Genomic DNA, 11956 nt, shown 5'->3' with positions numbered 1-11956 from the left:
GTTGTTGTTTGGTGGGCAACACTCCCCCTTCCCAGCAGATCTTAGTGGTCACTGTGAACATGCTGATCACAGCAGCAGAGACACAGCTGAGGCCGGGCCGTGTGACTTTAGCCTCCTCTGTTCTGCTTTTAGTCACATAACACAATGGAGACACATACCTCACAAGTGTGTCAGCTCAACACTGAATGTATGCAAACCCTCGACCACACAAACACACACACACACACACACAAATCTGCATGTATTTATGGGCACATTTTCAAAGCAACAACAATTCATACAACACAAATGAACACAATCATTGTTAAATACATTGTGTTGTGACTTTGTATAAATACTTTAAACATTGATGCACCTCTGCATGTAGGTAAAACACTGTGTTATCTGTTGTAAATATTCTTATTTTCTTGTTCTGTTACACATCTGTTACATTTCTCTCCATCCTGGGACAGGGATCCTTCACATGTGACTCTCTCTTTAGTTTCTCTTTAGTGTTTTTTTTACCCTTTTTGTTGTCAGGGGATGTTTCACCTTGTACAGGTCGTTAAGCCCTATGAGGCAAAGTGTGATTTGTGAATATGGGATGTACAAATAAAATTGTATTTTATTTATTTTAAACTTTTCTGTGAAAGAGAAGTTCCGTTTACTAGCGATGGACAAATATCAATGGTTTTCTTTAGTGGTTGGTGTTCTCATATAGAAGTCCATGGGCTGTTTTCTAAAAGAGCCTTGTGGCCTCATCTTTGACGTCTGTCTACGTGTGGTAAATTACTGTAGTGACTTTTTACAGACTCAAACAAAACCCATTGTGTTCCTGTGGTTCAGAGATTCGCTACAGAATCCCTCAAAATTGTTTCCTCTGTCAAGAAGGTTATTTTTCCGCCCCTGTCCATTTGTCTGCTGGTTTTTCAGCAGGATTGTGCAAATACTATCAAAATTATTTCCACAAAACTTGGTAAGATGTGGTTTGGGCCAGGCAGGTTTTGGGGCGTATCAAGACAAAGGGGCATTGTGAGATAAGGCGTTTTTGACATTTTCCCCAATTTCCCAGGGGACTAATGCATGATGATGACAATCCGATATATTCAGGTGACTGATATCTATGAGTGTGTGAATTTTGGTGCAGCCTGATAGAATTTAAGGGGACAGTTGAGCCTTGGCAGAGGTATGTTGTCTACAAAGTTCAACATACATTTTGAGATGTCCTAAATCTCTCACGTACACTAGATACGCTTTTTCTGATTTCTTCTGACACCCTGTAACCCCCTTTACTGTTGAGTCGTCTGTACTCACTCGGCCACCGATATGGTTCTAGACCTTCAGTCTTGTTTTCATGTGGTTCAGCTCAAGGGAATGAATCTCTGATTCTGTCTTTTTATTATTATTATTTTAACCTTCAAAAAGAAAAAAACACCATTAATAAGTAATTAGTTTCAATCAGTGAAATTTTTTGGTGTTTATCTTGGTTTGTAAAAAATCGTATTCTCCCACAGACGATGTTTTGAAGAGTGTGAAGGCGCTGGCGACAGCATCGTTGTTACATGTTGATGAGAAGATGAACAGAGACCGGCTCTTTTTCGGAGGGGCTGTTGACTAAGTACTGTCAAAAGGGCTGCGTTGAAAAACATGTTGACTTGCCCGCCTCACCGTGAGTATGTGGCACATCAAAGCAACACAAAAGTGAAGCTGTTGAAGTTGTCTCGCACCACGCTAACTTTCCGTCAGTAAACACACTGCACGGAGAGGCAATCAGAGGAGAATGTCATCTAATGGGCTGACAGCAAATCAAAGGGAGCCCTGAGAGGCAACAGCAAACCTAAAACGAACTCGTTATCAGCAAAGACAATTACTGACATTAGTCAAAACACGGAGCGGAGACAATCTGAGGCCTTTGTTCTTTCATTTGGTTGTGAAGTCGACGTTAACAGCTTCACTTCACAGCGTTCATCAGTCGATGAGACGATGTGATGCAGCCGGGACTGTTTGTCCATGGATTTTATTATTAATCCAATATTTTACACGCTGATGTCGTAAATTAAACAGGAGGAAAAACCAGAACCTCATCTCAGTGATCATCAAGGGGCAAAATAAAACACATCAATATTGGACAAAAACTGAGTAAAGAATGAATGATGCAGAACAAACCAACTACTGTTCTCCCAACATTTCCTCATTTGTTGATAATCACTTAATTCATAGAACAGGACCAGCCGAGACTCTTGGGTAGAGCAGGTTGTCCTCTAACCAGAAGGTCAGCATTCAATCCCAGTCTCCCCCATTCCATGCCGAAGTGTCTTTGGGCAAGACACTGAACCAAACATTGCCTCAGACCACTGTGGTGGCAGTGTGTGACGGATGAGTGATAGAGAAAGTGCTGCACATAGATGCAGTGTGTGAATGGCAGAAATAAATGAATCATAATTGTATGTATAAACAAACACACATCATGTCAATAACAACATATAACACACACTGATAATACAACATTTAGAACTACATATTGCTGCAGTGTTATAAAAGATATTCCCTGCACTGTATATCTAATGTAAATAAATTTTGAATAATTTACTCATATTTGCCTCTGCAGTCATATCCATCTGTTTGTTGGTTGGTTTATATGTTTGTTTGACAGATGGATTTCACAAACACTTGGTGGAAGGATGGGACATGCATGGGTCAAAAAGAACCTATTACATATGTGGCACAGATCTGGACAAAGGGTCGGATCTGGGAATTTTTATGATCACTTTCTTTAACATTTCAAGATAAGGCATTGAATTGCATTTTCACCACTCTACCAGGGAACTAGAATGGCACTCTCATGAAATCACATTTAAATTTGCTAGATCCAGATTTGTTAATTTTGCATCTGCACTAACTTAAACACACTCTAAAACCTCAGAACACTCAATATGCCTGGTTTTTCATCAAGTAGATCAATCACATTTTATTTGTAGAGACGATATTTAAATATCACAATTTGTTGCCTTGGGTTTAACGAGGTGCGACAATCATCATATTCAAGGTAAATTATGTGAATTCCAATGAAAACCTACATGTACTCAGTGGTTGTTGTAATTAAGAGACATTTTGATAAAAAATAATTTTCCTAGCTTGTTAACTGTCAAAAATTCATGAAAACTGAGATTTTATTTCAATATGATATGTTGACCTTGATGATTGATGCATTGATGATCACTAAATGTAGCTCAACAATGGTCCTGAGCCTTCAAGATCTCCATCAGGGATTAGTGTAACCAGGTCAGCCTGCTGTCACAGGGCTAAACACAACACTACAGGTGTATTCACTCAAGAAAAGTCATTTATTCATTTCCTTGTAAAAATCAACTAAATAACCAACATACACTTTCATAGGCGTTGATAAATGAGGGTGAATTTTAAAGTGCAAGAACATTTATAATTAGGCCTGTTCAACACACATTTCAAAACACAGTTCAAAACAAAAACTGTATTTATCAGTGTCATTTATCACAAGTTTTCTAACAATAAGATAAACATTAAACTGGTTACAATATATATATATTTAATGTAAATGAAATACATTGGACATACAACCATACAGGCACATACATCTTTATAAATACTCAAGTATTTATTCAGAATATTTTTAACTTTTAGAAAAGAGGAATGTTTGGAACTATCTTTCTTTCAGTGGTAAAACAAGATAAATTAAAACACTTGTTTTTTTAAACAAAAGCATAAAAAACCTGCTTCCTCAAAAAAATCGTATATACTATACATAACAATATCTCTCTATGTACAGACAAAACAGAGTAGAAAGTCGGACAGCACAAACTGTACATGATTTTAACTGTAAACACAAACACGACACCTCCATCATGTTGTAACTTCACCTGCTTTACTCTACATCATTTGTAGATTATCACCAAACGTAACATTTTATTCTCTAGATAGTTTACTTTGAAACTCAAATATTGAAATGTAGAGCATCAAGAATCACTGAACTTAAACACTTAAAACACTTACATACATTTATTGCTCCTATTTTACAGTCAGAAATATTTTTTCTCATTTACCTATAAATTTGAATATTAAAAAAATGATTGAAAAAGTTGTGGGTGAACACAGAAACCACATGTGTTACTTTATATTTCTTAACTGACTGCAAAACAGCAGCTAAATGTTTATATGGACTTGATCTGATTTAAATCCCAGTTTTGGAGATTCCAGGCCAGCTGGCAGCACAGTGACATGTTCATCACATGAAATCACAATGGTTCTGTTTGTACTGTGAACTGTTTTGCCTACATCCCTGAACGCGCAATGAAATCTTGCTTTACTGTTTTATTATTAAAAGATTTCCACGCTCAAGGTTTCATTCGAGGTCGAACAAGTGCTCCTGGTCATTTCCAGTCATGCCATGCTGCAGAGCGGCTGGTTTCACCGTCGCCATCTGTCGTTCTGGTTCATTCAGATTCATTGTTTCTTCTTTAAGGAAAAGAGACCTGCAAGAGGTGAAAAACCAAGACATTTGAAAATCCATATTTGTACACGAGTCGTTTGATTTCTGGACTTTGCAATAAACTCACCGCTGGACACGTGCAGAGATGTTTTGGTGACTGTGGCCGTTGCTCTCCTGTGTTTGACTACTGGAGTTCCTGCTCACACTTTCCTTTGAGAGCCCTGGCAGTGACGTGTCAGCCAGCGCTGTCTACAACAAATGGATACAAAAAATCGAACTGTCATCACAGATCAACCAAAAACCTTTAATCCAGAGGCTCAAACACACACCCGCTCACCTGTAAACTGGCAGTCAGAGCTGCCCCCAAAGCAAGGTTCGAGGACACATTTTTAATAAGTGATGGACTCCTGCAGAATAACAAAGGGTAAATCATTTAGAAATAGGCAATGGCCATGTCTAATTTATGGAGAGCAAATCAATAACGTATATATTCCACTGATAAAACAACACGGTAAACAGCAGTAGTTTGAGGCAAGGTCAGTTATGATGACAAATAATTCATTTGCGTGAATGATCGGGACAAGGCCTCGAAACTGTCGTCATAGTGACTCTCACCATAATCCTTAATTTATTAAAGACAATAAAAAAAACTCATGTTCAATACAGTAGACATATTATAGATTTGTTTTTGTCGACAGGAAGAACACAGGACATGGACGCTTGTATTTGCTTTATGCTTTTTTAATGCATTTGTTACCTTCTGTCAATCGATGAGCCCCAGATATGCTCACACAGGGACCTCAAAACAAAAACTTATTTTTTTTCTAATTAAATTCAAGGTCTAAGGTTTAATATTAAATTTGATTTGTGGAGGACAAAGAAGTTTATGTTGTATTGGTCCAATTTTACAATTTGTAAGGATTTATTTATTTGCATGTTAATTACACTTCACTCCACTGAGCAGGAGATGGTCCCTGATCTGTGTTAAAAGCCAGAGGCAGCAAAACAGTTTTCTGTTTTTCTTCTTGAATACTGAAGCAAAGACAAAAAACCCTTGAGAATCTCATCTTCTTTGTTTATTTTCAATAATTTGTTGTCTTTTATTTTCAGTGACATCGTATTATTTTGCTTGTTGCCTTTGATGTTTTGTTTTCCTGTTTTTATTTGTCCTCTTTGTGAAGCACTTAGAAGGTGCTGTATAAACAAAGTTATTATTGTTAAATTCAAACTGAAATACATGTTGATAATAAGAAGTCTGTGATGAAACAGGGTGTTATCTACTCTACCCTGTGATCTTCTGGGATCTCCTCTTCTGGAATTCCACCTCATCCACCGTCCACACGGCACCTTTCACATTCTCCACCCGCACAAAGCACTTGTGCAGACTCAGGTTGTGGCGCACAGCGTTCTGATCCAGAGAAAATCAGAGCGAAGGAGCTGTGACTGACTACATCCTGCATAAATCAGGTGAGACACACACGCTGCTATCACAGAGTTAATTATCTGAGAGGGCGATACCTTCCAAGTGGCAGCGTTGCGTCTGAAATAAGCGAACGTCCGTGTGAACCAGTTGTAGATCTCATTGAGCGTCAGCTGCATGTCTGATGCCTCCATAATCGCCTGTACATGGAGAGGAAATAAGACAAAACATGATAGGATCAAATCAAAGCCATGACTGTTTCACCACTAATAAAAGGCAGGAGGGAAAAATCATACACTCAAAAACCAGAGGCAATTTTTTTCCAGCCTGTGGCCGTTGTTTCCAGCTCCATGAATAAACTTTTTGTTAATTTTAAAATAACCTATTTAAGTATTAAAGCCAGTGGCCTTCTATAAAGATTGCACACTACCACTCAATACTATCAAACTATAAAGCTGAAACCAGGTGATTTTTTATGGAAGAGTCACTTTGATAACAAAATGTTTCAGCTTTAGACGAGTGATTCAAATGAATGAGCTCACATGGAAAACATCTGGATGCTTGAATACAAATGTGAAGAAAATCATACATATAAATGCACACTCACACTGAAACACACTCACATATATATATTTTAGAAAGAGCTCAGCTTTATTGAGTCAAAGATGGTACCTGTCTTATCAGTGTTGCGTAGGTGAACGGTGGTCTGATGTCACTGTTCTTGTAAAGCTCATACTCATTTTCTGAAAGAAGAGAAAGTGGAAAGTGGAATAAAGCTAAAAGTGACCACATTATTTGTTACACCACATTAGTTGATGTAGCAGGCGGGTGTGTTGTAACCAGTGACATCTCTCTGTGTGTCACAGTGATAACTGAAGCAGATTTAATCCAATTTGGAATAAACTTGCTGCTTGGTTTGGGTTCAGTGTTGAGTTTGTTTTCTTTCCTCATCAAAGATCAATGTCATCCAATGGGGTCAAAGTTTTAGCCAAACAGTGAAACAAATAGAACCTTTGACCAAACTTGGTGCACAGCCTTGGGGGACGGAGAAACCCATCCCTATTAGCCACTCATGACAAAGATTAGTAAAAAACAAACATGCCGTCATCAACCAAAATATTAACGCAAAGGGTGGGGGTTAGTGAGCTGTGGCTGAATTTGACCAATCATCACAAATGGATATCTTAAGGTCTAAATTGGGAATAGGTATACCAAAGCATTTTTTATCTGACCAATAGGGGGAACCACAAATACGACATATCTGTACCTCACACATAATAATGTAGCATGCTCTGGAGGCAAGTATTAACCAACATCACTCAAGATGCCTTCAGACTGAATTGATAGAACCACAACTTACAATTTGCGGTTGTTATTACAAAGTTCTTCCACAGCATTGATATAATGGTTACACCTCACATATGCCAACAGAATACATTTATTATACAATTAAGCTATTTGATTGGCTCACTGCATTCACATGTGACTATGAGGCCTCACCACAGCCTCCGTCCCTGGAAATAAGGAAATCTCATAAGGAAACCCTAAAGAAGCTCGCTCCATCAGGGTCATCAGCGGGTCAGCTCCGAACGTCACCGCCTCACAATCTCAGTTGGGTGGCATTGTCAATGTATTGTCATTTTGCTGACCTGCATCTTATAATTATGAAGTTGTAATAATTTCATAATACTAAGACATTTGAGAGATGTAGCACATGACACATTTAAAATGAACCTTCTCTCTGTGTGCATTTTCTAGATTTACCTGAGGACAGCGAGTAGACCAGAGGGTGCTGCCGACGTCTTATGGCCCCGGCACATCCTGTGTGAGTGGGCGACTCCTCCTCACAGCCCAGGGACGGAGAGCTGACAGGACCCAGAGATTGGAGCGGGGAGACTCGTGCCCCGTCCGACGAGTTCAGCGAGGTCAGGTCGCTGGTGACGGAACTGAGCTGAGAGCGACACATGCAGACGAGGTTAATAAAGCAGCAGGCGGAGTGACAGACAAAACAAATCAGACAGAGAGAGACTTCCAGTGTAACAGAGCGATTCGATTCGCCTCCTCAGGGGTGAGTCCACTAATATCACAAGAAATTATGGTTAATTATAGGGTGAAATTGTTTGGTGAGTGTTTTGATTAATGTGCAATATTTGCAAGATTAACAAATGATTAGCTTCTACACAGAGAATTTCCGCAGTATGAAAACACAATGGTGGCCATGTGATGTCAACAGCTGGGCGCCAGAGGGAAAAGAAACACTCAGGAAGGATCTCGTCATGCAGCTAAGACTTTAGGTACAAAAAGAAAGGACCTTACAAAAGTAAAACTTTTTGCAGACATGCATCTGCATGAGCAGGTTCAAGGGTTTCTGTCTATCTCATATTGTTTTATCTCAAAGAAAATACCAACATACACACAGAGCAACTCATCCAACTGTAAAAGATTCCCAGGTCAAATACAGGCCGGCTGCATCCTCATCCAGAGAAGATAAGTTTGCAGGCAGACACATGGTGTTTTGACTCCCCGCCACATATTTACTGTTTTGCTCACAGCTCTTTATTGCTACACACACACACACACACGCACGCACGCACGCACGCACGCACGCACGCACGCACACACACACACACACACACACACACACACACACACACACACACACACGGACACACAGTTCACAGCTCATTTACTCTGTTTTTTGCTGTTCACACAGCTATTACCACACACTACCTGTGGAGCTCGTGGGTCAGCAGCCATATCAGTCATATCAGGCAACTGTTGACTCGCGGGTGCAGACAGCGACTGAGCTTCTGGAGATGGCAGATGCAGGTGAGCCGTCATCGCCCGCAGACGCTGCCGCTCTTTGCAGAGCTGTTAGAGGAGATGGAGGGAGGGAGAGGGGATCTGTGGATGGCGTCGCATTCAAAATCACTGAGCACAGATCTTTGAAATGGGAGGCTGTGAACCAGACACATTTTGAAAAGTACATTTTCCTCATGTGTCAAACGTCAGGAGGGAGGAGGAGAAGGTGTTGGATAGACTGAGAGAAAGAAGGTGTTTAGGTGGTAGAGGAATCAGTTACAGAGAAATAATATTCTATTAATATTTGGGGAGATACCTTTTAAATACACACACTTCTAATCAGTGCACCCAGTTAGATTGTCATTGTGCAGATATACATCGTTACAGGACAGGTTTGCATGCAGCTCGAACTTTTGATGTTGGACAGATTTGACCGGACTCATGCTTCATACCTGAAGCTCCAGCTGCTGAACCACCTGCATCTGGACTCTGCACTGGGCTGTGCTCCTGTCATCCAGAGTGTGTTCACTGCCTATGTGCCTGAAACACACACAAGAGCATCGAAGCAACGCTCCACTGAAAAAATCTGCTCCATAGTTGCATACACCAGTACAATATACAAGTCCCCAAATAGCTCTCAAAACAATGCTTAATATTTGTAACTGCTCTGTTGCTACAGCTGACTCCAACTCCAAAAGAAAAAAATACTATAGTCTTTTTATCTCTTTGTTTGTGACACTCATGTCTTATCCTTACATTCAAGTCACGGAGATAAACATCAGTGTGTCTGAAAAATAGTTGAAGCTTGTTATACAAACACTTTTGAATATTTTTCCAGAATCCTCTTTTCTGTATGAAACAATATCCTGCTGCATGATAAATACAATTATACCCAAGCTATGATTATTTCCTATCTAGAATCATCACCCTGCCTCCACCGACTAGTACAGTTCCAGTCTACTTAAAGAAAAATTCCATAATCTTATGAGGTCACTTTGACCTTCACCTTTGACCTCTGGAATCTAATCAGTTCATCTTTGAGTCCAAGTAACAACTGGTCCAAATGTGAAGAACCTGAAGGCAGGCTTGAGATATTTATGCTTAAGAGGCAAAAACATGTTTTGTGTGGCCACTGTTACCTTGACCTTTGACCTTTGACCCCCAAAATCAGTTCATCTGTCCAACTAGATGTTAGTACCAAATTTGAAGAAATTCCACAAAAGCATTCCAGAGATACCATGTCCACGACAAAGGGACAGACAGACAACCCAAAAACCAATTGCCTCTGGCCACTTGCTGCCACCAGAGAGGTTACTTCAAACAATTAAAAAAAATTATTGTGCAGAGCTATTTAATTTATGGTTAAGAAAATTCAGAAATTGCAATTTGGTAACTGATCAATAATCTGCGCAGTTTTTTTTATTTACATGGTTTGAAGGATCTTTGACAAATCTGAAAATATGCAGTAAACAGCATTAAGTGCTGTTAACCAACCTCCAGAGATTTATCTTTCAGAAAAACAGATGCTTAGTTCTGTCACTCAAATGAAATGATAATTCATAAGAGTCTCAAACTGGGGCATTTCACTGAGTGAGTCATTTTTTACTGAAAATATTAAATATGACTTTGAATGATAAACAGATTTGAAAAACAAACTGAAGCTGAAATGCATTAGGATGGAGTTTAAATACCTGATGAACTGGTTCAAGTTCTCACACGCGGTCTCACATCCGGGCCAGTTACACACACCATGACTGTAGAGAACATGTGAGGCGGCACGATCAGCACTAGACGAGGGAGGTGAAGAAGGAAAGTATTGTCATCATTAAAAAAAACTACAGCAGCCAAACAACAGTAAGAGAACAAGAGCACAACAGCAATAACACAGACATGAGAGTGTTTTCCTTTCTGTTCGGGTGGAGGAAAATGACAGAGAGAGGTTGGAAGGGGAGCACTGAAAAATAAATGGAAAAGTGTTTACTTTTGATTTGGGACATGTACTCATGTAAACTTTTTTTTTCTTCTTTTTCTTTGCATAACCACTTCAGGTGGTGGGACACAAAGCAAACAAGCAAAACAAAAATCTATCGTCCCGAGGGGAATTAAAAGTGAAGCCTCGCTGCAAAAGATAACGCCTCCCCACCCACACCTCGACAAGAAGAAAACGTCTGCCGGTGACAAGTGCTTGATGTTTTAGAAGAGAGGGAGTGTCTGTTTACAGCAGGAGCGGACTGGTCTCACCATTCGGTCCTGCGAGGAGAGGGAGACGGCTGGACATCGGCCTGTCTGCCCCTGACTTGTGTTGACCTGGTGTCGTTAGTGGAAGAGTCATAATTGCCCTTAATCGTGGTTTTATCTTCAGTTAATCCATTTGTCAGCTCCTTCCATATCTGCTGCAACTCTGCTGGGCTGAAACCCACTGAAACGTAGAGAAACAGTATTTGTAAAATCCAATGATGTTGCTTTGTATGTTGAGCAAGATTATGATAAATACTGTAAAGCGAAGGGTCGTTTTTTTGTTTCACATTCACACACTTCTTCTGGAGAAACTGGGAAAGCATCTCTTTCTCATGAGCCATTTTACTGTAATCCAGGAATAATTACAACTACAATTATTTTTCTTTCTGTCTGTCTGTATGTGGAACACATATCTCGCACATATGGCATGTTTATTCTAAATTGCCTGACGAAGTGCTGTGTCGAGTTTGGCACAATTTTCACATTTTCTACGTTAAATATAAATACAAATGTGACAAACAGCCGACCAGCACTCTGCCGACATGCAATGTATAATGTATACAAAATAACAGCAATTCAGTAAATCATTCAAACTTCAACATAAGCCACACATTAACTATGAAATCTTCATTGCAGATAAACCAGGTAGGATGAGCACAAACTTTACTTTGCACCATAGACTGTTTGTAAAAAAGCTCTACACACAACGTCCAGTAAAAAGTGACGGTATATTGTAGAACTGTTTGAGGAGGACTCACTAATGACAAGTAATAATTCTGAAGACGACTCCAGAACCACAGAACTAACCCTAACCCCTGTAATACATGTAAAGAGCAGTGACCTGGAGGGAGGGTAGAAGAGGACAGGACTGGTCTCTGCACCCGGAAGAGTTGCTGCTGCTGCTGCTGCTGCTGCTGCTGCTGCTGCTGCTGCTGCTGCTGGAGCTGGAGCTGGAGGAGCTGCTGGAACACGAGCTGCTGTGCAGGGAGCTGGAGGAGACAAACAGAAAACAACTCATTTTGCAGAAAAGTGAGGTAATATCCATTTAAAAC

The 11956-nt window shown here is 39.9% G+C and overlaps 1 protein-coding gene across 1 annotated transcript; it reads right to left on the bottom strand.

Moving 5' to 3' along the window:
• Positions 1 to 4339: 4339 nt before the first annotated feature.
• On the bottom strand, positions 4340 to 11809 carry LOC117763301 (forkhead box protein P2-like). Its single transcript, XM_034588296.1, has 12 exons — positions 11746 to 11809; positions 10908 to 11085; positions 10358 to 10453; positions 9119 to 9206; positions 8595 to 8735; positions 7629 to 7815; positions 6537 to 6607; positions 5963 to 6064; positions 5731 to 5852; positions 4782 to 4851; positions 4572 to 4693; positions 4340 to 4487 (listed from the first exon to the last, which is right to left on the bottom strand). The coding sequence occupies exons 4-12, from the start codon at positions 9146 to 9148 to the stop codon at positions 4358 to 4360; spliced, it is 975 nt and encodes a 324-aa protein (XP_034444187.1). The 5' UTR covers positions 9149 to 9206; positions 10358 to 10453; positions 10908 to 11085; positions 11746 to 11809; the 3' UTR covers positions 4340 to 4357.
• Between the last annotated feature and the right edge of the window lie 147 nt (positions 11810 to 11956).

This window comes from Hippoglossus hippoglossus, chromosome 6 (assembly GCF_009819705.1).
Source record: "Hippoglossus hippoglossus isolate fHipHip1 chromosome 6, fHipHip1.pri, whole genome shotgun sequence".
In the NCBI taxonomy this organism is placed as follows: domain Eukaryota; kingdom Metazoa; phylum Chordata; class Actinopteri; order Pleuronectiformes; family Pleuronectidae; genus Hippoglossus; species Hippoglossus hippoglossus.
Note: the sequence above shows the minus strand (reverse complement) of the source record. Positions and strands in the feature narration are given on the sequence as shown.